The 27795-nt window shown below is 38.4% G+C and overlaps 1 protein-coding gene across 3 annotated transcripts in view; it reads left to right on the forward strand.

Moving 5' to 3' along the window:
• TBXAS1 (thromboxane A synthase 1) overlaps positions 1-26821 on the forward strand; it is a 217721-nt gene extending 190900 nt beyond the window's left edge. For all 3 annotated transcript variants that reach the window (XM_012551074.3, XM_012551075.3, XM_012551076.3), the window contains 4 exons: positions 15579-15670; positions 23008-23145; positions 25009-25171; positions 26420-26821. In XM_012551074.3, coding sequence (XP_012406528.1) covers positions 15579-15670; positions 23008-23145; positions 25009-25171; positions 26420-26494 — 468 coding nt within the window. In that variant the 3' untranslated portion in view covers positions 26495-26821. The remainder of the gene's footprint in view (positions 1-15578; positions 15671-23007; positions 23146-25008; positions 25172-26419) is intronic.
• Positions 26822-27795: the final 974 nt, after the last annotated feature.

Here is a 27795-nt window from a genome sequence, read left to right on the forward strand (position 1 = left end):
TGGTTGAGAAAAACCCCTAGACTATGACAACGGCACCATTTAAGGGTAAGTTCCTTACCCATGAGCTTGGAACTTCTGGGAAGGTTTGCAATACCGGGTAAGATGCTCAGCAGGGAGGACAGAGGTGCGATCTGTTGTGTTTTCTGAGGACTTCTGGTGTCCTAGAGAGACAGAGAAGAGAGCACATGAAAAGTGATTATAAACACTTGAAGATCTCCTAGGAAGGAAGAAGATAACTGCATCAAAATAATTAATAGGGATTATGCTGTAAAATGTGATGAAGGAAAGGATTTTAGAAAAGCCTGGAAAGACTAGCACAAAATAATGTATGTATATATTTATTTAATATATACATATGTACTTATGTATTTATTATATGTACATATTTATTTGTATGTACAAATACTTAATTATTTACTTATTCCTTCCTTCCTTTATTTATTTATTGGGCATAGCTACTGTGAGAATTTGTTTTGTTTGTTTGTGTATGTGTGTACATATATGTATATATGCACATATATATCATATACATTTTATGTGTGTGTGTGTATATGTTTATATACACATAGGTTTAAATTTTGTTTTATCTTGTTTTCTCAATGGGTAGAGAAGGAGAAAATGGAAGGGATAGAATTTGGAATTGAAAACAAAACAAAATTACATCTGAAAACTTTTTTTACATAAAATAATCTATTAGCAGGTTAACACAGACATGCTAGCAGAATTCAACAAGCATTTACTAAGTACTCATTCTGTGTGCTAGGCATTGTACTAGACAAAGACAAAAATAAGACAGCTGTTGCCTTCGAGGAGTTTCTATTCTATTGGGGAGGGAGTACAACATGGTCACAGAGAAATAAATATAAGACATATGCAAAATGAATGCAAATGAATTTCAGTTGCTGGGTGAAGGGAAGAGATAACAGCTGAATTGATTAGACCTTTTTCTTCCAGTTCTAGTAAGTTATACAATTATTTGGAGTTCCTTTGAGCAAATATGGCCTGGGATGAAGCTGTCCATGAATGCCTCCCCAGTCTCATCTGGACCACCATCATCATCGCCATCCCAGAACTAAATGATCTCTTTCTCCCTATCCCAATCGCAGAAATATGGATGTAGGTACTTAGGCAGGCTCCAAACTGGACACTACAGCTGTGTGGACCCTCTCTAAGAAGCTGCCAGTATTCTGAGATGTTTTTCTCTTAGAAGGCCTGATAGATACTACAGGGGTGTTTCAAAAATGGCAAGTGTCAGACCCAGAAAAGCAGAGCCGACTTGCCAGAGAGCTCAGAGGATCTGCGTCTGATGGGCTGTGTGTGTTAAAAATGGAAAACACATCTGTTAGAACATCGATATGTTTGTGAGATGTGGAAAATCACTTTGTGTGTAGGGTGAGGAGGACCTTCACGTCAAGTTCCCAGGTAAAACCCAAGAGGAAGAGAAAAGGTTTTCAGCTCAGCCCAGAAAATTGAGAACTGTTCTTAGAAAGGGGCAAGAAAAGGCATAATACCTAGTTACAGTGCATGACTCAAGTGAGTCTCAGTCAAATGCTTGGGAGATCTTTAATGATGAAGTCATTGTGGCAACACCAGCAGAAAGGAAGGAAGGAAAGAAGGAAGGAAGAAAGGAATGAAGGAAGGAAGGAAGGAAGGAAGGAAGGAAGGAAGGAAGGAAGGAAGGAAGGAAGGAAGGAAGGAAGGAAAGAAGGAAGAGAGGGAGGGAAAGGAAGAAGAGAAAGGAGGGAGAGAGGGAGAGAGGGAAGAAGGAACGAATGAACTAATGAAAGACTTCCAGTTAGAAACTGAGAATTGCCCTTTGTTGCACAACATGTGTCTCTCTGCCATTGTAATCTGAGCCAACTTCTCCATGTGGGCAGGGATATGTTTGTGGGAGAACATATGCAGGCTTTTCTGAAGAATGTTTTGTACCAGCTATTCTTGTATTAATAACCATCTTGCAAATGCCTTTGCTGAAAGTTAAAAAAGTCTACTGGCTGCTTGTTAATGGAAGCACACCAGTGGGGACTCAAGAGCCATAATCATAGTAGTCCTATAGGATTATCATTAAAACCCTGAGAAGAATCAGCTGCCTTCTAAGGGACTCAATCTTCAAATATGAATATAAGTTGAGGGAGTAGTCCACAAAGGAGTGCTTCAGAAAATTCCTGGAATAAAGCAACATGAGCTACAAATATTCCCCATGCCAGTATCCCTTCCTTTGGTGACCAGTAGCAGGAAGAATCTGACCCAATAATTCTAGCCTTGAAAGGCTTCACTCTCAGAAGTTGATCAAATTAAGAGGTTAAGAAAAAAAAAATTTAAATAGTTAGTTCCTGAAGTACCATGTCTAATTTTTAATGTCCACTTTTTTTAAATTTAAAATTTAGTTCTTTGGCCTCCCTAAATAAAAGTAAAAAGAGACATGGAGGAAAAAAAATAAAATTCAGTGCTGGAAGGCAACAAAGGGAAACTGGCTGTTTTTTGTTATCAGTGTGGGCAGAATGAATGCCTGCATCCTGAGTGCATCTACCTAGATGGCCAGGTGTCATAAATTGGTAGAAGGTAGAAAGACTGGAGACAGAAACATCCCTGGCCAATGATTCTCCCTTGACCCATTTTTCCAGGACTTATAAAGGCACAAGCCTTATGAAATGACAGCAAAGATTGAAGGGACAGAGTTTGTAGGTGGGTTTGACAGTGGGTTTCAGGTATCCATTATATTTGAATCATTCTCTGAGAAAAATTTGAAAAATATATCCTTATAGGCTCTGAGAGGAGCTTTCTCTGACCTCATGGGGAGAAAAAGCCCTATCCATAGCAAAGATAGCATATTTGGAAGCTCTCATGGGAAACAATGAAGAATTGCTAAACAAATTATGTTATAGAAGAATAATGTAATAATTTTTAAATGATTTTTTAAAAGAGATGGATTCAGAAAAACCTGGAAAGACTTGTGTGAACCGATATAGGGTAAAAATATATAGGGTAATATATAAATATACCTATCGATAGGGTAAAATGAGTAGGATCAAGAGAATAATTTATATAATCTCTACAATAGTTTAAAAGAAAACATTTTTGAAAGATTTAAAAAATCTCATCAATGCACTGACCAATGAATTATAATTCCTGAAGGCTGATAGTGACATTCTTCTCACAGCTATCATAAATGTAATAGACTAGGGGTACAGAATGAGACATATTTTTTGACATGGTCAATATTCAAATGAATTTTGCTTAATTATATTTCGTACAAGAGACTACTTTTATTGAGGGAAAGGTGATAGAGATGCAGGCCTTTTTGCCAAAATAAAAGAAAAAGAAGAAAAAAGTAAGAGTTTGTCAATGGAACATTTTTTAAATATACAAAGAAAGCAGAAGGAATTTCAGAAGGAAATAAAGACAAGCCGGATAATAACAGTACAGCCATGTTAAATTATATATATATATATATACTTTAAAAAATTTAACATAATAGAAATCGATTCCATACATATTCCTTTTTTCTTTTCTCTGGATGTAGAACTATTTATGTTTCTTTGTTGATGTTTGTCAAGTTTAAAATCATTTTTATAGAGTGAATTATTGACTGGGTGTGTGGTGAACACTGTAGTCTCTGCTGCTGAGAAGGCCAAAGCTGGTTATTGCTGTTATTCAGTTATTTCCAGTTGTATCCAACTCTTCATGAACCATTTCTCAGAGATACTGGAGAGGTTTGCCATTTCCTTCTCCAGCTCATTTTACACTGAGGCAGACAGGTTACATGACTTACCCAGGATCACACAGCAAGTGTCTGAGACCAGATATTTTTATAATTAAAGCTGTTCATTTTCAAAATACATGCATATAGATAATCTTCAATAATCACTCTTGAAAAACCATGAAAATTACATTGTCTACATTTTTTCTTAAACATGTGCAATCTTTCTTTACATATTTTCACAATTATCAAGCTGCACAAGAAAAATCAGATCAAAAAGGAAAAAATTGAGAAAGAAAACAACAAAAAAGGTGAAAAGACTATGTTGTGATCCACATTCAGTCCCCACAGTTCTCTCTCATATATGGATAGCTCTCTCCATCACAAGATCATTGGAACTTGAGGCCAGATTGAACTGAGGAAGATGAGCCTTCCTGACTCCAGGCCTGACACTTCTTCCACTGTGCCATCCGAGGCTGGCAGATCCTTTTGATTTAGAAGCTCTGAGCTGCAGTATATTATGGCTGTGGCTGATAGGATTTCAATACCAAGTCCATCTTTAATCTGATGTTTCCCTGGGAACAGAGGGCCCAGCTGAGAGAGACAGACAGAGACAGAGAAACAGAGAAAGAGAGAAACAGAAAGACAGAGAAAAAAGAGGCAGACAGAAAGACAAAGAGACAGAGACAGTGAAAAAAGACAGAGAGAGACAGAAACAAAGTGACAGAGAGACAGAGAAAGAATGAGAGAGAACAAAATAAGCTTCTGTGCTGATCAGAATTAGGACTGGACCCATAAGTGGTCACTACACTTTCAGCCTGAGTGAGATAAGATTAGTCTCCAAAAAAAGAAGTGACTTATTAATAAAAAATGAAGAGATAGGGACAGCTGCCCTGGTCTTCCTGGACCCAAGCAGGAGTGCTGGAATTTCTACTTTAATTGGCAAGAACTCAAACCCTTTCACCACGATTGCTGAATACCATAGCCAAGGAGCGGGAGGCTAATTCCAGAACAGCTCTGACCACCCATGTTTCCTGGGCAAAAGCTTAGCAAAGGAATGAAGGCAGTCCTGGTGGGAGGAACAGATCTCTGCAGCCCAGGACTTCATAATTGTTTCTCGAGCTATCAGTTTCACTGGAGATGTGAAGTTTGATGTTTTTAGAAATTGTCTGGTACTTGAAGGTTGGGAAAATGTTTGAGAAACTCAGTGCTAGGTCTGGAGGATTTTCACTGCATGGAGGAAGCAGGAAGTAAGAAGGAAAGAGAGTAAGTATTTAATTTATATAGCACATAGTGCGTACCAGGCACTGTGCTAAACAATAGACAAATATTTCATTTGATCGTCACAAAAATCCTGTGAAGTAGGTACTTTTATTATTTCTATTTTACAGTTAAGAAACTGAGGCAAAGATTAAGGGACTTGCCCATGCTTATGTAGGTAGAAAAAGCCTAAGGCAGAATTTGAATTCAGTTTATTAATTTGACTAGATATGAGTCTCATAATAATAAAATTTGGAGTCTTCCCGACGCCGGGCCATTGCTCTGTTCTGTGTCAGCTCACTAAATAGAATGTAAGGTACTTCCAGAAAATGACATGTATTATTCCCTTCTGTGATTCATAGGCATTTGAAGAAGTCTCCAAAAAATCGTCTTCCCTGATATCAGTGACTTAAGAAAACCCCTACAACTATTGCTAGTCAGTGCTATCAGTCCCAATCTCTTTCATTCTCCTTGCGGCTCCTCACACCAGACTCCACCTCCCAGCTCTGGACATTTGTGTTCTATTCCCCATGCGCAGATGCTCTCTTTCCTCTTTTCCACCATTTAGCCTCCAGGTCCTATCTTCTGCAAAGAGCCTTTTTTAGTTTTATAATTTTTTTAAAGATTTCATTATCCTCACTTAATCTTAATGCCTTTCCTCTAAAACTACCTCCTATTTATCCTCTATGTATCTTGTTTGGGGGCATAAGGGATAGAGTGCCAGATCTGGAATTGGGAAGACTCCTCGTCCTGAGTTCTAATCTGCCCTCAGACACTTAACCAGCTGGGTGACTCTGGGCAAGTCACTTAACCCCACTTGCCTCAGTTCCTCATTCTGTAAAATGAGCTGGAGAAGGAAATGGAAAACCGTTCTAGTATCTCTGCCAAGAAAACTCCAAAAATGGGGTCATGAAGAATCAGGCAGCACTGAAACTGGCAACACTATCAGATCTCCATGGCAGAAAAAGATAAGAATATTTCCTTCATTTCTCCACTGCAATTTGAATATAAGTTATGAGGCACTCGCCATTTTAAAGTTCTCCTTGGAGAAAATAATAAGCAGTACGAACCACTTAAAAGTGCTGGCTTACGTTGTACTTGGGTGACTACATTATATTTGGAAGTAGGTTAGAAGGACAAGAAGAAGGACTATCAAAGGTAATAGTTTCCCCTTCAAAAGATGTGCTCAAAAGCTGTGAGCAAATAGTTCTCAAAAGAAAAATTGTAAGCTGTTAACAATCACAAGAAAGAGCATTCCAAAATACTAATAAAATAAGAGATGAAGATAAAAATAATTCTAAGGTTTTCATTGACACAATCGAAGAAAGTCAATTTCTTTAATTGGCAAATTTGCAATTTTGAAAATTGGCAAAAATGATAACAGAAGGGACTAGGCAATGTTGGAGGGACTGTGGATAGTTAGGCACACAAATGTATTGTTGGTGGAGCTGTGAATTAAAACAAATAAAGTAATTTTGAATTATACAAATAGTGACTTAAAATATCTATTCCCATGGACCCAGAGATTCCACTTCTAGGCATATATCCAAAGGAAGCCACTGTCAAAAAGATAGACTCAATATATACCAAAATATTTATAGCAGTACTTTTGAATTATACAAATAAAGTGACTAAAATATCCATACCGTGGACCCAGAAATTCCCCCTCTAGACATATACTCAAAGGAAGTGACTGTCAAAAAGATAGATTCTATATAGCAAAATATTTATTAGCAGTACTTTATAGCAGAGAACTGGAAACAAAGTAGATGCTTATGAACTGAAGAATGATTAAACAAATTGTTTTGTTTATGAATGTAACAAAATATTACTGTGCTATAAGGAATAAACAACATAATGAAACATACAAAAACTTAGATGTAAAGTGCAGGTAGCAGAACCAGGAAAATAATATGTATAATGACTTCAACAGTGTAAAGAGAAAGAATGATAAACACAAAACAACTGAAAACAAATGTTGAGAAAATATAAAAAACAAGTTAAGTCCCCAAAAAGAGAAATCAGAAGATACTTCATCCCACTTGTTTATATTGGTAGAGAGAAAAGGGGCATATGGGTAGAACTTTGCATATTGTATCAGGGACTTCTTAATATATTAATCAGTGCTGAATTTTTTTCTCTACTCTTCCTCTTCATATTTTTTCCATTTAAAAAATTATCTGACTCAGAAGGCAATCATTATCTCTACAAAGACAATGAAAAATTCTCGTAAATATATGTATCTGCATATATTTTCTGCTTTCAGAAATCCTGAAGCACAAAAATCCACACTTATGAAACAGCTATAATGGGAAGAGAAAAAATATGCATTTTACCAAAAGATTATTTCCTTTACCAAATTATTTCTTCCCACCCCCGATGTTCTTCTAAATACCAGAGTTTCCTAGTGCATGTAACTATTTATTTATAAACCCTTAACTATTTGACAAGAGACTAAGATACCAAGAACTTTAAAATGATGCATTTAGAAGCCACTCCTCATTGAAAATCAATCAGATGAAAAGGTAGATTTCAGAAAGACCTGGAAAGATGTATATGAACTGAAGCTGAATGAAGTGAGCAGAACCAGAAAAATATTGTACACACTAACAGCAAGATTATGTGATGATCAACTATGATAGATTTAGTTCTTCTCAACAGTACAGTGACCTAAAATAATTTCAAAACACTCATGATAGAAAATATTATCCACAACCAGAGAAAGAACTATAGAGTCTGAATATAGATCAAAGCATACTACTTTCTTTTTATTTATTTGTTTTTTCTTTCTCTTGGTTTTCCCTTTTTATTCTGATTCTTCTTTCACAACACGGCTAATGTGGAAATACGTTTAACATCACTGGACATGTATAACCTATATTAGATTGTCTGCATATTGGGACCGGGGATGGAAGGAGAGAGGAAGAAAAATGAATATGAAAATCTTATAAAAGCAAATATTGAAAATTATCTTTACATGTAATTGGAAAAATAAAATACGGAGAAAGTAAAAGAAAATCAGTCATATATGAACATAGAATATCTTCAAAAGGAGAATGGACAAAAAGAATCACATTCACCATTTCCATATTTTGGGGGGGAAACACAAAATGCTTAGAGATCCACTTGTACTAAATAAATTACAGGGGTAGAGGGCTGTCCTCATGCTAGGACAGAAAGAATTCCAAGTCAGAAGATCTGGATTCAAATCATGTTCAGTCATTTTCAGTTATGTTCATCTCTTCATGAGTTTAGGGAAGGGGAGTTTCTTGGCAGTTACTACAGTGGCTTGCCATTTCCTTCTTCAAATCATTTTACAAATGAGGAAACTGAGGCAAACAAGTACAGTGACTGGCCCAGGGTCACACAGCTAGTGTCTGAGGCCAGATTTGAACAGGAAGATGAGTCATCTCTACTCCAGGTTCTATGCACTAGTCACTTAGCCACCCCAAGTCTAAAGTCAACTATTTACTTATTTTTGTGACTTTGGAGAAATCACTTAAGTTCTTTAAGACTTGGTTTCTTCCTCTGTAAAATGGGGATAATAATATTTTCACTATTTACCTCATAAAGTAATTGCAGAAATATCACTTGATAAATGTTAAAATTCTATATAAAGGCATTATTATTATAAATGTCAAGAAAAACTTTGGTTACTTTCCTAATTTGTTTACATGGAATATGTCCAATGATGGAACAGAACAGACTGCCCGTATGTGGAAGTATCCAAACAGGAACTGAATGGTGACTTGCATGTGTTCTATTCAAATTCTAAGATTTTATATTTTAATCAAAATATTAAAAATAAATAAAACTCTCCAATTACTAAAAAAGATTTTTAGGATCAAAGATTTAAAGACCCCAAATCTAATGGGAAAGAAACTTGTGGAATTAATTATATATAGGCTGAAGATACAAACAGACTTAAAAATTCAGATAAATTCAGCAACGATGGATTCCATAGACAGGTAGGATAAAGGGATACTTAAAGGTGATATTAGGGATTACTGTAAACAACAACAACTACCACCACTATCACTACACTTCGGGTGAAAAAATAGTATATATAATCCACTTTTAAATTTAATCTGCATTATTTAATTTTCTCTGTAATTTTCTGAAGTCTAGACAAAAACAATAAATTACTCCCTCATTTATAGTTTGTAAATTTCCAAAGTATCTGTGTTCACACAGAAAATTTAACAGTTGCCCACCTGAACACGCTCAGGTACAACCCTGGTTCAATCCTAAATTAGGAGGTTGATGTTGGAGAAGGAAAATCACCACATCTTTCTTTAGTGTACCTTGACCAGAGGTAATGTTATAGTCTGGGGAAACTATGGATCTGACTTGATGGTCACCTCTTCTAACTTGGTGATTCTATAGTTCCTGCATAATAATGGTCCTTTTGTTTGTTTGTTCACCATAAGTGAAAGCCAAAGTCAAATAAAAAAGGAAGGAGGGGGAAAATCCACAAAAAAAGAGCTTCTCCTTAGTAGAAAAAGGAGGCTGGCTCCTAGTAGATCTCTAAAATAGAAGCAACAATCACAACAATCTCCCCATTGAGATCAGAGTTCAGCTTTCACTGGACCAACTGTTGCTTATATACATGAGGCAAACTTATATAAATGATGTAGAATCCTTAGCAGCAAAGTTGTAGGGTTTCTTATGTTAGTAACTCATGGCAAGGGCCAGAGCAGACTTTCTTTGCTCAAGAGCAAGAGGTGAGAAAGGAGAGCACTGAAGGAAACGTTATTTTATAATGAGAGAAACATGGGAATTAGGGGAAAAAACATTAATTTGGAGGTCAAAGGACCCAAGTTAGAATCTAGACTTTAGCACCTAAAACCTACATAACTCTAGGTAAATCAGTAATTTTTCTGGGCCCCAGTTTCCCCTTATGTAAAAGGTAGGGGGTAGACTAAATGACCTCTAAAAATCCCACCCAACTCTAATTCTATGATGGTATCTTCATACTATCATATTCATCTATTCATACCATTAACTAATTCCTTTAATTTGCCTTAAAACTATCTCATTCATGTTTCAAAATATCTTCTGATTTGTTTGTTTGGTGTTTTTTAAAAGTTTATCAATTCTTTTGATATGATATCGCAGCCTTCTAGGATCAAAGATTTCAGAACAGAAAGAGAACTTGAAAAACACACATAATCCAGCCCCCTCATTTTCTAGATCATATAAATAACCAGTCCAAGGTCATTTACAGGAATTCAGTAGCAGAGCCAGGATTCAAGTATATGTTCCTTGATTGTAAATCCAATGCTCTAAGGAGGGAGAGAAAATAGTTTTTTGTTAATTGAAAGCAAATTAGCTTAAATTGAAAAATAAATAAATATAGTGCACTTGATATTATGTGTGATACCACACATATTACTGCCCCTCTCTGTTAAAGCCAAAACAACACACTGTTGCACTTGGGAGCATTTGGTTGTTTTTCTAAGATTTCTAAGATTTTTCTAAAAGTCTAAGATTCAAATGTGGTCAATATTTTGCTTGATTACAAGGGAAAGTTCTAAGAAGAAAGGAGAGGAGGGACAAATTAGAGAAGGGGATCTGAAAAGTGACACAATGTTTTAAAAAGAAAAAAAAGCAACAAAATACTTTCCAAAAATATAATAGTGAAATCCCTATATTTATGCCCACCTGCATTTTTGATTTCCTTCACAAGCTAATTGTACAATATTTCAGAGTCTGATTCTTTTTATACAGCAAAATAATGTTTTGGTCATGTATACTTATTATGTACCTAATTTATATTTTAATGTATTTAACATCTACTGGTCATCCTGCCATCTAGGGGAGGGGGTGGGGGTAAGAGGTGAAAAATTTGGAACAAGAGGTTTGGTAATTGTTAACGCTGTAAAGTTATCCATGCATATAACCTGTAAATAAAAGGCTATTAAATAAAAAAAATATAATGGTGAATGCTAAATTCAGTGAATGAAAGAAATATTAGAGCCACACAAACAATGGTTGAGCTCTTATCCAAAGGGCTCCTGCAGGGCATGAAAAGGTGGGGTACCAGGGTGTCTGGAAGCCGCTTTCTCTCCTACTTCCTTGACAGGCAGTGTGCTAGACTTGAAGTCCAGAAGAATTGAGTTTGAATCCTGTCTCTGATATCCCCTACCTATGGTACCCATAGCAAATCACCTAGCCTCTCTGTACCTCAGTTTTGTTATTTGTAAAATGGAGACAATAGTAGCACCAAACCTTCCAGGGTTGATGGAAGGATTAATATACATAAATCATTTTGCAAACCCACAGTGTTATATAATGGCTAGTCATTGTCATCAACATCATCACCATCATCAACGTCATCAATGTCATCAATATCATCAACATTGTCATCAACATCATCATCGTCATCATCATCATCGTCATCATCAACAGCAGCAGCAGTAACAGCAGAAGCCTCATCAATATCAACATCATCACCATCAACATTATCAACATCAACCTCAACCTCATCATTATCAACATCAACATCATCATCAACAGCAGCAACAGCAGCATAAGCATGATCAGTATCATCAGCATCATCAACATCATCATCATCAACACCATCAACTTCATCATCAACAGCAGCAGCATAAGCATCATATAAGCATCAGCATCATCATCAATATTATCACCATCAACATCATCATTTCATCATCTTCATCATCATCAACATCATCATTTCATTATCTTCATCATCATCATCATCAACATCATCATCATCATCGTCAACATCATCATCATGATCAACATTATCATTTCGTCATCATCATCATGATCAACATCATGATCTATATTCTCATTTCATCATCATCATCATCATTTCATCATTATCATCATCATCAACATCATCATCATCAAAATCATCATCAACATCATCATCATATTTCATCATCTCCTTGAGTCCTGACTCTGCCATACACTACCAAATTAACCTTCAGCAGGTCACTCGATCTTCCTAAGCCTGTTTCCTCCTTTGGAAAAAGAGGATAATAACCAAGCTTGGTTTGCATGACTTTTCAAATGGTTATGATGATCAGATGAGGTCATCTGTAAATCTAAAGTGAGACCTACAAATGTCAAGTTGTAAATTATCATTAACTCTTGGTTATCATTATTTTTGCTATAAATGTCCTACAGAAGGAAGGTGAGGTAGGAGCAGAGGGTTATTGCTCTACTTCTCCAGTCTTCACCAGGGCTGCAAGGCGTCAGATCCTGTGGGAGTTTCAGGATAGAAAAAGCCCAGACCAGGAATTAAGAGGCCAAGTTGGAGATCTACTTCTGTTATCCACCAGCTGCCTAATTTGGGGCAAGTCCCTGTTGGAGGCCTCTATTCCAATAAAATAGGGGATGTGGTGAACTCAAAAAAGTCCCTTGTGGTTCCATAATTCTAAGGAAAAGTACTAAAATTTCAGGATAAGACAGTAAGTAGAATCCAATGGGATGGGGGTGTGGATGCAGCAGTTGTGGGAGTATGTATCTCTGTGTGTCCTAGGGAGCACATGCCATGAATGTACCAACCACACCCAGCTTCTATTCTTGCCTTGGGTCCTGCCCATAAAATCCTCAGTATTTCTGCCCCTCTGTCCGTCGACTCACTGTTAGAAGGTTCCAGCATGTAGTTTTGAGTAAATGTAGCAACAATCAAGTACAAGAATATTGGTATGAAAATATAATTCAGCTAATATAATCCGATTCCATCCAAGCCTATGGAGTGCCATGGAGGTGACCCTAGAGTCTTGAAGGGCAGACCCTGACAGGTGCCATGAAGCTGGGAAGGCTTCAGGTACAGGCCAGAGACAGACTACATATCTATTACCCCGAGGACCACCTAATCCAAGATCATCACCAGGTTGGCCACAGGGTAATGATTTGGGTTTTTGGTCCAGATCAAAGATTGTCTCTTAGGTCACATAAGGGTTTCAATTTATGCTGGTGAAAGAGTCCTAAGTATTTAGAGCACCAAAGCAAGAGTTTCAGCAACTAAGTGCTAAGGGAACACAAAGGATTAGAATACAAAATTTCACATTTGAAGGGGACAACGTACCCTTCTGGGATAGAGCTGGCCACTGAGACAGGAAGACACGGATTCAAATTCCACGTTTGACTGGCGATTCCAAACAGAAGCAACTTTCTGAGCCAAGATAGTACAGAGTAGTTTTTGATCTCTACGGAGGGGGGAAGTTCCTTCTCTGGGTGTTCTTTACACCAATGAGATCAAAGATGCAGATCAAAGAAAGCCCAACCAAAAACCCTGTCATTGATATGGGGATTTATAAATGCTATTCCAGAAATGCAGAGTGGCAAAGGAACAGAGATGGCCTCCAGACCAGCCCCTAATACATACTGACACAGTGAGATGGATGTGTGGACGCAATATTTGTGGACATATGTATCTGTGACTCAACCTAAGTGACTAGCCAAGTCACTTAACTTCGGAGAATATGCAAGCAAGTGCCTAAAACTATAGTTTATATTATATATATATATATATATATATATATATATATATATATATTAGTTTTAATTATTTGTGTATATATCATTTTCTCATAATAGAATATGAGTTTATTGAAGGTAGAGACTATGTCATTTTTATTTTTGTATTTACAGAATGGTTGGTGTCCTTCCTATCCCTACATCATGTCATCATCACAGATTAATATCTGAGATAGTGATAAATATAAATATTTCTATAAATACATATGTGTGTGTGTATATATATATATATATACACACACACACACACACAAGCATATACCTATACACATATATGGCAAATGTTATCACCTCATTATTCAGATAAGGAAACGGAAGTTCCCTTTCAGACAGGCTAAGGGACATTCCCAGCTATTAAACTATAGAACTGGGGAGAGAAGCAAGGACTCAGGCTCGCTGGCATGTGCTCTTGCTGCCCTCTGCTGGCAGACCCAGTCCACGAAGCTTTTGTCCCCAGCTTCTCCAAAAGCTTAGAAGTAACTTAGGTGGACTTGTGAACCGCCCTCCCTTCTGCCTCTCCCCTGGGTTGGCCCCTCTCCTGCCAGCCCAGACTAAATCGCATTTGGATGGCATTTGCATTTGCAAATTTATAGATTAGATCATAAGCACTTGGATCATATGAAAGACATTTAGAGGTCATTTGGTCCGTGCTATTTCATTCATTCACAATGCATTTATTAAGTGCCTACTATGTGCCATGCACAGTGCGAGCTATACAAAAGACAATAATTAAACAATTTCTGCCCTCTCCACATGTCTGGGGAGATCACAGACAGGTGCACAGCTAAGTGTATACAAAATAAATAAAAGCAATGGCACACCATTGGGGCCAGCTTCTATCATTTGAAAGTCGATTGTTAAATTTTCAGGGTAAGCGTTTATACCTCAGAAATAGACAAATGCTACACACAAGGGCTTGTTTTGTTGTTTGTTACTTGTCAAAGGAAGTAATAGAGAATAGAATAATGCAGATTAAGCCTGAAAGTGTGATGTGTGTATTTTTTCTTTTTCTTTTCTTTCTTTTTTTTTTTTTTTGGAGAGTCTGTTGTTAAATATTTATTAACACATTCCTTAATAAAAGGAAATTTTTCATTTACATGCTATTTAAGGGAAACAACATTTATACAGATAAATAAATTTAAAATATATAAGGTAATTTAGGGCAGAAAGAGGGTACTGGTAAACATTTCAAGGATCGGAATACATTTCAGGTTTAAGGAAAGTTAGAGATTCAAAGAAGCTGAAGTGAAGAGAGAATGTATTCTAGGGTTGGGGGACAACCTGTTCAAAGGTATGGAGATGGGAAATGGAACCGTGTATTAAAAAAAACAGCAAGGACAATGGTTTGGAATATTACAACATCCTAGAACTGTGAATCTGTTAGCCTCTGCCTAAAGGAATTAAGTGACTTATCTAGGGTCACATGGCTTAATAAGCTACAGGGTCAAAATTTGAACTCAGATCTTCCTGTGTCCATCTCCAGCATTATCATCCATGTCTAGGTTTACATGGCTATTACGCTTATAAAGCCAGAACACAAACTTAGCTCTCCTGACAATAGTTCCATTAATTTTCCAAAATACCAGGCTGTTTCACAAGGATCACATTATGACCCAGAGATTTCTCTTTTATTTAACGTTTTAAATCAACAACGACAACAACAAAAACGATATTATTTCCTTCCTTTGTAACAAATAAACAAGATAAATTTTCATGTTGAAAAAACAATATGTATCAATCTACCACTACCCTTTTAGAAGATGGGGAGTAAGTTTCATCATGAGTCCTTTGAAATCCTGATGACCCACAGATTATTTTTCTTTGCTTCTTTGTTTTGGTTTGTTTGGGTTTTGATCCAGAGATTTTTAAGCTCCAGGTGTCAGCTTGTTTGTTTTAAGCAACCCTGAATACAATGTAATTCCAGTATAGGAGAACTGTCTATACACTCTTCTATTGAGATTTGTATTGTTATTTGCTTGTAAATGGAAAAGTTCTTATTTAAACATCTGTGGCAGGATTCCAACTTGAAAGAAAATGGAAAAGTTAAGCATTATTGGAACCATTTTAACACAGCTTTCTTTTTCTTGTGCCTTTCTTGCAGACTGAACTTAAATTCTCCACCCTGGAAGAAGAATTACCCTACCTGGAAATGGTGATTGCAGAGACCTTGAGGATGTACCCACCAGCTTTTAGGTAAGTTAAAACTGACAAGATGAAATTCAATGAGGCTAAATGTGGCCTTATTCCTTGGGTTCAAAAAAAAAATGATCTCAGAAATATCAGGTCAGATCAAAGTTTTCTGGGGAAAGATCTGGAAGTTTTGTTGGATTACAAACTATGTCAATAATATAATATGACAGCCAAAATAACTAAAGCAATCTTGAGCTCTTTTTTCAGGAATAGGGCAATGATAGTCTGACTGTACTTATTATACGAGGCAGACCTGGTCAGACTGCATCTTCAGTATTGCTTTCCATTTTAGGGAGTTGATGAAAGGACAAAGTAAAAGAAAAACCCAAATCTTAAGACTCCTGGGGGATGCTGTTTATTAGCTCAGTTCCTTAACCTGTATGAATTTCATCTTTCTCATTTGTAAAGCCATACTAATAATACTTGCACTACAATTCTGAGGGTCGTTATGATATAATCATATCATGGATGTGTTTGCCACAAGTGACTATATCAATTGGTGCTATATTGTGCTTCAGGACTTAATAGCTGAAATTTCATTTCATATTCTATTTTGGAACTTTTTAATGTATAATTTGGTAATTCAATTCAACAGATTTAATCTAATGAACATATTAAGCTTCTATTATGACCAAGTCAAGATGACAAGTGCTGGGTCATATAAAGGCAAGACTGAGAGCTCCTGCCTTCAGGGAACTTCCATTCCCCTTGGTAGAATAGGTTTAATGAGTTTTTATTTAACCTCCACCAATTAAAAGTAGGTGCCTGGAAGGCAGGGGCTGGTGTCCTACAGGCTTCTCTCAGATTTCCCCCAATAAGTGGCTCTTCAGAGTGAACAAAGAAGTGATCAGATTCAGGGCTCTGTAAACAGGAGTAAGACAAACTGATTTAATCGCATACCATATGTTCGACTCAGCACTTTAAGGAATTAATTTTCTAGACATGAACATCATTAAGATGTACCGTTTGCCTTTTTTTTTTTTAAAAAAAGAGGGAATTGTACAAACTTGAAGCTACTTTTCCAAACAGCTTTTCAAATGGATAATAGCAACTAAAACGTAGCTGATCTCGATGAATGTTCATCATCTAGCAGCAGGTACTGTAAAATCCTTCACTGTAGCATCTGCTTTGTTATTCTACGGCTTAGATCATGTTTCCTCATGCAGAAGAAAGATTAGACTGGTTCTGCTTGACCCCAGAAGGGCAACTCACTCTGGCAGCCTGTTCATCACCCCCTCCCAGCAGCCGGCTCCTCCCAGAGCCTCCATTTTGCTGACAAGCCCAGGCGGGCCTTCATTCCCCTCCTAGCCCGATTCCGGACTTTCTCTGGATTTCACTCCCCCTCCCCTCTCTTCTGCTCCCTTTGGGTGCTTTCTCCCTCCATTAAAAAGAGAGCTGGAAGGCTGGCTGTCTCTCTTGTATCCGCATCCCCAAAGGCTGCCCAGCACTGGGCAGATGCTTCCTTCCTTCCCATTAGGCAGGAGCATCGGTTTGATGTGAAAGAGAACTTTCTAATAATCAGGGAGGTCCCCAAATAGCACCCACTGCTCCAGGAGGGGCAATTTCCTCATTACTGGTCACAGAGGGAATTCATATTCAGACAGTGTTGGACCAAAGTCTCTTCCAGCTCAGAGATTCTGTGATTCCTCTTGGAACGTGGCAAAGAGATGGTGTGTCACAGTGGACAGAGCACCGGACAGTCGCTGGGAATATCTGGGTTGGGGTCCCTCCTCAGACACTAGCTGGGCGATTCAGGGCAAGGCCATTAATCTGATTCTTACCTTCCTCATCTGGTCATTGAGGCAGTTTTCAATTGTGTCCGACTTTTTAGAAACCCATTTGGGGTTTTCTGGGCAGAGTGACCCACCCAGGATCACAGCTAGCAGGTCTGGGAGCAGATATGAACCGAGTCCAGCCCGGTGCTCTATCCACTGCACCACCCAGCTGTCCCCGATTTCCATTAAGGATATAAGATTGAAAGTGGAAGAGATCTCTTAAATTATCCAATCCAAATCTCCCCCTCTCTTTGTCTCTCTGCCTCTGCGTGTATCTGTCTGTCTGTCTGTCTGTCTGTCTCATTCTCTCTGTGTGTGTTTCTGAATGTCTCTGTCTCTCCTTCTGTCTCCCTCTCTGTTTCTGTCTCTCTGTCTCTGTCTGTGGCCTTTTTCATCTCTCCTTCTGTCTGTGTGTGTCTCTCTCCCTCCTTCTCACTCTTTCTGTTTCTGTCTTTCTCAGGTACACACACTGCACAATTGTTTCTCCTTCCTCCAAGGGAATTTAGATGTCAGCATTTCCCATCAACAAGATCCTCCCCTTTTTAAATAAGGTTTACAAGACTTATTACATTTGGAGAAAATACATGCAAAGTACATTTAGCACATATTGTTATTATTAAAAAATGTTTGTTGGATTCAGAAAGGGAAGCGGTGATGACCAGGCACAAACATGGCTTCACCGCGAGCCAGTTCAGCCCACCTCGTTACAAGACTCGTGGTCACTCAGGGGCTGCTGCAGACACAATCCACCAAGATGGTTTTAGACAAAGCGCAACATTCTGGGAGAGACAGGGCTAGATAACAGCAGTGTTCCAAAGTGTTTGAAAGACTAGGCCCAAAGGGTCACTAATCATTAACACCCTTCGGCAGGGAGTTCCACAAGGATCCGTCCTTTGTCCTGGGCCGCTCATGTTTTATCAGTGACTTAGATTAAGAAATAGATGACACGCTTATCAAAGCTGCAGGTGACACAAATGTTAAGTAGAGCTTATCAACCGGAGGCTCTTTGGCAGTGTGGGAAGGAGCAGCTGAGCTGCCACCCTGTTACCTGCTAGCTGCTTGGAATGGGGAAAGGGAGCACGGAGAAGAGAATTTTGTGGGAGGGAGCAGGCTGAAGCAGACAGCATCTTGAAACTGGAGTTAGCAAAGCAGGATTTCAAATTCTGGCTCTTGCCCTGTGGTAGCAATTTTCTCATCTATAAAACTGGGATAATACTTATCCCCTACCTCACAGGGCTACTGGGAGGCACAAATTAGATAATAGGTAAAAAGTATTTTACAAACTTTAAAATGCTCTACAAATGCCAGTTATTATCATGATAGCTCATTTTTTCTTTGCAGTTTTAACCAGAAGAATAAGTCTCAGAAAGTGTGGTCCCCAACATTGTAGGTTAACCAGAACAAAGGGAAGGATTTCTATTTAGGAATAAGGTGGGATTCACTTGATTCAAAACTGACTTCTTCCTTGGAAAAGGGGGTAGAGATCTCCACTGACCTTCAGACCTGAAAGAGACTGCCATCTGTTACCAATGGTTTTCAAGAAAGTAAAGTTGAGTAGGTAGGGAGCCTAGCAGGATACCTGACTTGGCCAGAAATAGTACCACATTTAAAGACACAGGACTTCTGTTTTCTTCTCTTCTGTCTCTCCTCTTTCTCTTCCTGTCCCTGTCTCTTTCTATTGCAGAATGTAATGGTGTCTCTCCACTTCTAAAACAGAAACAGTCTCTCCTTCCTTCTTCCTCTCCTTTTCTTTCTCTCTCTCCCCATGATCTCAAGGAAAGCCCAGCCAGGTGCAGGAGAAAGAGCCATTGCTTATATCCCTGAAATAATTGTGTCATATATTTTTAATCTTATTGCTGAGGATTCTATTCTCATCATACAGGTATTATTTTTTAAAATAGGTTTATATGGGGGTGGTGGAGTGGCCTACTGGATACAAACAAGCAAGCCAACAAAAAAAGGTGAAATTATCATGCTTCAATCCACATTCGGCCTCCAAAGTTTTCTCTCTGGCATTTTCTACTGGAATTGTTCTGAATCATTGCCTTGCTGACAAGAGTCAAATCCATCACAGCTGATCATCATAAGCTTACTGTTGCTGTGTACAATGTTCTCCTGGTTCTGCTCCCTTCATTCAGCATCAGTTCACATCAGCCTCTTCTGATTCAGCTTTTAGAACCTGCATGATGATCAGCTGTAAAGGACTTGACTCTTCTCAGCAAAACAAATCACTTAGCCCCAATTGCCTTACCCCAAAAAATGTGTATGTTTGTCCTGAGCTAGTAATTTCCCAATGCCCTTGTTAAAAAATGTCCTTATGTTCTCATTAAATAGTTCCAATAAATTTTTTCTCACACACAAAACTGTGTATTCATTTGAGGAGTTTCAGCCTACCAAGAGTTCTACTAACCACTGCCAGAAAAGATTCCCTAGGTGAAGGGTACTGGTCCTCAAAGTTTCCCGTGAGAATAATGAACAACAGTGGGAAGGAAGTCCCTGGAGGTACATCAAATTATATGACAAAGTGTTGTTTGTGGAGTAGTTTCAGTCATGTCTAACTCTCCAAGACCTCACTGGGGCTTTCTTGGCAAGGACACTGGAGTTATTTGCCATTTCCTTCTCCAGCTCATTTTACAGAAGAAGAAAAGACAAAGTGACTTGCCCAGAATCACACAGTTAGTAAGTGTCTGAGGCCGGATTTGGACTCAGGAAGATGAGTCTTATTGACCTTGGGCTCAGAACTCTATCCACTGCACCACCTATCCATCCAGATAGGGCAAAATAGTAATCATCCAAACGATGTTGGTAATGACTAAAAGAAAGAGAAGTTGATCAACGAGATAGACTAAAGCAGATATACCGTTCAGGTGCTGCCAGTATATTCCAATCAGAATATTCTGTCATTTTTTGATCTTTACCCAAATGTTTTCCATCATTTTCCCTTTAATCTAGTTCTTCCACGAATATATGATCTGATTACACAAAGCTACTCTTATACTTCTATTATCTTTTTTCCTTTTGAATAAAGGATAGCAAACCCTTCCACAGCCATATTCAATCACAGGTTCTCTCCAACCCAGTCCACGATATCTACAAGGCCCAGATTGTCTTCTTGAATTAAGATTTCTAGTTCATCACCTCATCACTCACTCTTCATATATTTGTATATACAGGTCACAAATCTTTTTTTTTTTTGTCTCCAGTGGACTTCTGGTCATCTTTACTGTTAGTCGTCTTTCTATATGGTAACTGATGTCTATGATGTTTATTAAAGAATATATGGGGGGCAGTTTTCTTCCTCCCCTTTCTTTTTTCAGGGAAAAGATAGTTTTGATTTTTTTGATTTGATTTGTAAGAACTAAGCAAATACATTTTTTTTCAATTTTTTTGATTTGATTTGTAAGAACTAAGCAAATACATTTTTTTCCAAAGTTGTATTCATATCTTTTATTTTTATCATCATAGTTATTACCAAGCATAGTCCTAACTATCCTACAGCTTTCCTTTATAATCTGCTGACACATTAGCCACATTTGGAATCATATACAAATTTCCACACTCATAGTTACCCATATCTCCATTAAAAGACAGGAAGGACATTTCTTCACATATCCCACTAGGGCCTGATATTTATATTATATTTATTATATTTATACAGCATTCAACTTTGTGCAAATATATCCTTACCAACTGTATCCCAATGAGATCATAAAAAAGGGGAAAGGACCCATATGTGCAGAAATGTTTGTGGCAGCCCTTTCCTTTTTGTAATGGTGAGACTCTGGAAACTGAGTGCATCATTTGGAGAATGGCAGAATAAATTATGCTATATGAAAAGCATGGAATATTAAGGAATGATCAGCAGGATGATTTTAGAGAGGCCTGGAGAGACCTACATGAACTGATGCTGAATGAAGGGAGCAGAACCAGGAGATCATTGTACACAGTAAGAACAAGCTTATTATGATCAACTGTGATGGACTTGACTCTTTTCAGCAAGGCAGTGATTTGGAACAATTCCAATAGAAAATGCCATCCATATCCAGAGAGAGAACTTTTGGAGACTGAATGTGAATTGAAGCATAGTATTTTTACCTGCTTTTGCTGGTTTGCTTGCTTGTATTTTCTTTTTTGTGTTTTTTTTCTCTTTTAGTCTGATTTTTCTTACACCATATGGCAAATATAGAAATATGTTTAAAAGGATTATATGTGTTTAACCCATATCAGATTGCTTGCTGTCTTGGGGGATGGTAAGAAAGAGAGAAAAATTTGGAATATAAAATCTTACAAAAATGAATGTTGAAAACTATCTTTATGTGTATTTGGAAAAATAAAATAACACTGAAATATATCCTTACCGATTTTCACCAGGTATACTCCATGCCTGACCAGAAAAGCTTATTATTCCTATCTTTTAAGCTGAACTTAAACCAAAACTGATCACATACTCTTTTATTTAATAGAGTGGAAGTGATATAGTGAGCAATATGTTCAACTAGTTTTATAAAAGATAGCAACAATGCACTAAAATACATCCTCCATAGAGGATTACATTTTATAAAGATAGGGAACAAATAATCAAACCCCCAAAAAATTGGGCCCTGTAATTTTGCAGGGATGGAAGAAGCCCGAGATAATCTCTGATGACTTAACTTAAAATACAAGGGAGAATAGAGCCTTTGAGGGTGTGGTATGAGATTTTTAAAAACTAAAGGGCATAGGGCCCAATATATTGTTGAAATCTTGCCACAACTTGTGGAAATGATTTCAACTTTTCATGAAGGTTGAGGAGAGGCAGGCTCTCCCAGATGTGAAAATTTAAGGAAATTCCCTGATCTCCATATCTGGCTTGTGCTTATGCAAGCATTTGAAGAAGGAAAGAAAGACAGAGTGGCTTTAGATCTTTTTTTTCCTCAATAGTATTTTATTTTCCAAATACATATAAAGATAGTTTTCAACATTTATTTTTGTAAGACTTTGTGCTCCAATTTTTTCTCCCTCTCTCCCTTATCGCTGCCCTTCCTAAAGACAGCCGGAAATCTGATATGGGTTAAATGTGTGCAGTTCTTTTAAATATTTCCATATTTGTCATGTTGTGCAAAACGAATCAGACTAAAAGGGAAAAAAACACAAGAAAAAACAAACAAAAAAAGGTAAAAATACTATGCTTCAATCCACATTCAGTATCTATAGTTCTCTTTCTGAATGCAAATGACATTTTGCATCTCAAGTTGATTGGAATTATGGCTTTAGATTCCAAAAAGCCTTGAAAACCAGAAAAAGGAGTCTATATTGATAGACCTGAATAAGTTGCTAAAGATGTTTGGGTACGAGGTGTGATATGACCAGATTTCTACATTTCCCTGTATACCAGACAGAAGAGGAAAAAAATATTTTTCTAATCATTCCATAGTCATCTTATAACTCTGGCCCACATAAATACATTGTCCTTGCCCTTGATTTGTTTCAGTGGAACCACATCTTTCATCGGTCATACAGTTAAAAGATGGATCCTCAAAGTCCAGTGTTAGCATCTGAGTCTCTCTGATCATTTGTCCATGGTAGGTTCACTCGTGAAGCGGCAAAAGACTGTGAGATGATGGGCCTCTGTATCCCCGCTGGGACTATTGTGGAAATAGCTGTTGGCTATCTGCATCACAATCCGGAATACTGGCCAAACCCAGAGAGCTTTATCCCAGAGAGGTAGGAAATTTCCTTCTCCCCCATCTTCCCTTTCAAAAACTATCTTATGAAGTTCTACTTTACCCATGGAAATAGAAGTGACTGACTCTCAGGACCCTGACTATAGCGTCTCATTCAGAAATCATAATTCCAATAAGGGCAGACAAGAAATTTACCTTTGCATAATCTATGTGTAGAGCCTATTTCATAAATCAAAGTGTTTCCAAGCAGCAAGGTGGAATAGGGGGGAAAGTCATGCATTAGGAGGCAAGAGACTTGAATTCCCTATATCACAACTTACTGAGTGACCTTAGGTCAATGAATTAACCTGTGTCTGGGAGACATTATCCAATAGACAAAGGATCAAAGGATATGAAGAGGCAACTCTCAAAAAAAAAGCTCTTTTTTACAAAGCAAGTTATTGGGGCAGTTAGATAGTGCAATGGATAGAGCACCAGCCCTGAAGTCAGGAGGACCTAAGTTCAAATCTGGCCTCAGATACTTACTACGTCCTAGCTGTGTGACCCTGGGAAAGTCACTTAACCCCAATTGCCTTAGCAAAAAATAATAATAAATAAAAAGCAAATTATCAACAACCCTAAGAAAAAATGCTCCAAGTCACTAAAAACAAGATAAATCCACATTGAGACAATTCTGAAATTCTTTCTCCCACCCTTGAGATTGGTAAAGATGATTTAAAAAAGGAAAATAATTATTGGAAGCAGTCAAAAAGGACCAGGATACTAGTGCATTGTTGGTATAGCTGTGAGTTGGTCTAGTCATTCTGGAAAGCATTTTAGATCTAACCACCCAAAATCCCACTAACCCGTATATACTCTTTTCCCCAATAATACCAAGATTTGTCTTAGACTCCAAAGAGATCAGAGAAAGAGGAAAAAGATCCAAATGCACAAAAAATATTAATAGCAGTGCTTCTTTTGTGGTGAAGAACCAGAAACAAAGTGGCTACCCATCTGTTGGGGAAAGAGCTAAACAAATGTACATGTATGTAAATACATGAATGTAAAAAAAATTATTACATCATAAGAAGTTACAAGGAGGTAGGTTCAGAGAAATCTGATAATATCAAAGTAAGGCGAACAGATCAGGAGAGTACTTTCTACAATGACTACAACACTGAAGAAAAAGAAATAGGGACTAGATTTGTGATTTCCTAGGTATAGGGAATTCCCAGGTGAGGAAATTCACTCTATTAAAATATAGGTCAGCACCTTCTCTGCAATTAATAGTCTAAAGAGAGCTGGTTGGAGAACATGCAACTCGAAGTGCTCCCAACCCTAATTAAAAATACAATAAAATAGAGATATATTACATTTTGCCACTAAATCAACAGGTGGCCCACGGGGATCATAGTTTAGTGGCCCCTGTTTCTATTTGCCTTGGAGTGCTGAAAGGCTGTAACTTTCCCAGAGTCCTAGGGTCCATATGTCAACACAGCTGTAACAACTAGATTAGAGGGAAAAGGATGGAAACCATCAGCTCTTTCCCATTCTGAAGCCAGCTCTCTATTACACCAGTTCTACCTTTCTGTGAAGAAAAACAGCTCTGAAAGATGCAAAAATCTGATTCATGCCGTAATCCACCACAACTCTAAAAGACCTAGATTTAAGCCTTAACCCAGACCCTCTATAACCCTCAATGATTCACTCCCCCATCTGGGCCTAATTTTCTGGGCTACGAAGTAGGTGCCACAGGCATTTGTAATACCGGTGTCTTGCATTATGGGGTGAAGAGTGTTGTAAACCTTGAGGCTTCCCTCTGAGGGAGCTGCCATGACATTAAAGTAAGGCACTCAGACAGGTGGGGGTACTGAGGAGAGACTTGGAAGCGGCTGACACGGAGCACGCACGGCTTACCTGGCAGGTTTAGCCAAGAGGCAAGGCAGCGGCAGCTGCCCTTCACCTATCTCCCGTTTGGGGCCGGTCCTCGGAGCTGCATCGGAGCAAAGTTGGCCATCCTGGAAATTAAGCTGACGTTGCTTGGGATCCTTCAGAAGTTCAAGTTTGAAACTTGCTCTGAGACCCAGGTAAGCCTTTCCCCTTGCTGTGGAAAAGTTTCTTCTCCAGTTATCCTTTTGATGCTCTTCTTCCTCTTTACTTTATCCCAGCTCTTTTCTTCTTTTTTTTTCTTTTTTTGAGACAATGGGGGCTAAGTCCATTTCCCTGGGTCACTCAGATAGTAAATGTCTGAAGCTGCATTTGAACTCAGCTCTTGCTGACCCCGGGGTCAGTGATCTCCCCACTAGGCTCTTTCCCAAGAACACAGGTGGGAGAGGAATCCCAGATGCACCACATGAGTGAAGGGCAGTTGTTCTCATGGCTCTCCATCCAACCTCCTCATGTTCACTGCTTCCATGACACTATTGCTCCATTTTGTCCTCAGTCCCCTTTTCCTTTTCCTTTCAATCTTTTCCCCATCAGGGTGTTTTCCAATGAATCCTACCTTCTCATCATGTGGCCAAAGTATATAAACTTCAATATTTGACCTTCCAGTGAATAGCCTGAAGTAATTTAAGTATTGACTGATTTGATCTCAGTTTTCCTGTCAATAAAAGGGAAAGTATTTTATAGTCTTTGCAATTTATCCTCCACCCAGGTGACAAGGGAATTTTTCTAAAGAAGGAATCTGACACACGGCTTCTATTGTTGAAGGCCTTGGACTTGGACCATCTTAGTTGGGTTCAGTGGGGTGGAATGAGGCAAATCCCTGAATATTTAACAAAGGAGGAAGTTCACTTTACCCTAAAATAGCAAGATATACAACAAGGACATGGTAGCACTGGCTTCTCTAGAAACATGTCAGTCAGTCAGTCTTCAGGTTATAGTGCTTGGGATGGTCTCCGGCACCCACCAGATCTAAGAGGAGCCCACCACAGATATGAGACATTTTATATCCCTAGATGAGGAAGATGAGTCAGGAAGGCTGGAAATAAGTAGATTGTACAGGGAAAGGAAGGCTAAGAGATGACTGATCTTAAACTCACCCTCTCAATAAACTCCCTGGCTCTAGGGTTAAGCATCAACCCCTTTTCTTGGGACTTAAGAGTCCTTCACAACCTAGCTCCAAGCCACCCTTGTGCTTTTATTACATATTATTCCCCTTTATGAAGTGTAGCTAAAATAGCTTTCTTTTCCTTTCTCACACATGACGCTCCATTCTCTTGTTTCCAGGCCTGAAATGCAATCCTTCTTCACTTCTGACTTAGGTGATCAAACCTAAAAGCACAAGCTTTTCTTAAGTCAGCATATTCTAACTGATCTGTTCTTTATTTCAGATACCTCTGCAACTGAAGTCCAGATCTGCCCTAGGACCCCAAAATGGAGTCTATATAAAGATTGTACCCCGCTAAAACAAAATGATACCCCTCTCCGTTGGCTGGATTTCTAAGAGGGAGCTTTTCTTAGCTGCACTCATTCTCATCCCTGCAACTCAACATGACTAGAATTCTCAAGTGGAAGAAACCCACTGTATGGATATTCCAGCTTACAAAAAATACAGTATAGAAATCTGTTTTGTGGATACCTAGCATGTCAATATAAGAAATAAAAATATGAGGCCATGTTGTCATATACAACCTAAAACACTTAATAAATGCTTGTTGTAGCAGCTCATGTTTGATTCTGAAATAGATGACCTTTGAGCCACTGATCTACTCTACTAAAGCAGGTCTTCTATATAATTCACAAAAAAAGTACTGAAACCTGGGGAATTTTAAAAGGCCCATTTGTCTTGGGAAAGAAAAGCTACAAAATAAAGCAGGTGATAACCATTTGGGGCATAATGACCTATTCAAGGACACTAGCACTAGGAGAACATATTGATAAGAGTTCCTAGAGCTTTCCTTCCATCCAAAGCTGAGTAGACCCTGAGAGTAGCCAGGGATGATTTTCTTATCGTCCTGAGCAGCAGAAACAAGAGCTTCCTCTTCAAATGGCCAAAAGCTGAAGGAGCTTATTGGGGAGATTTCCCAAAGTAGAGTTTGTACAGACTTACTCTAGAGATTGGGCTTTCCCTAGGAAGCCCATCAACTTTCCTGCCTCTTGTATCCCTCCCCTCAAAGACTTTGCACTTTACACCTGCGGAAGAGGCTCAATGTCCAGGAGAAAGGCTCTCCCAGCTTCCATCCCAGCACAGGGCTGCCCCAGGAATGGAACGGCAAAAAAAGCTGCACTTCTGGACCATTTCCCCATTATTATCAGTTGGCTTGAAGTCCATCCTCTTAGCCACCCTGTCCCCATCTCTTTTGTGCGACTTGTTTCTACCTCCCTTCTAGTGCCTGGCCCCATGTTCCTCCACTGGCCACCTCCTGTCCTCCACTTTATGATTTCAGCATCTAAGCTGATGACCAATAGGACCCTCTGGCTACATAATTATTTGACTTCTAACTCCAATTACCTTCATCTTCGTTATATTTGACCTATCCACCAAACATGCTATGGAGAAGTTTGTGATTGCTTGAAGCACCCTCCCTCAAGCTCTAATCACAATTGCCTTATATTTCAGCACTCTGACAATCTTACATCTTTGAACCTTCTTTTGTCATGGCTTCTGGAAATCAGACTCCTCCTCATTCCCCCAGCCCTCATATGCTTCCCGATCCATTTGGAGCACGTCATGGCCAGTCATTTCAACAATATTTCTGCTAACACC

Source organism: Sarcophilus harrisii, chromosome 5 (genome assembly GCF_902635505.1).
Source record: "Sarcophilus harrisii chromosome 5, mSarHar1.11, whole genome shotgun sequence".
Taxonomy (NCBI): Eukaryota; Metazoa; Chordata; class Mammalia; order Dasyuromorphia; family Dasyuridae; genus Sarcophilus; species Sarcophilus harrisii.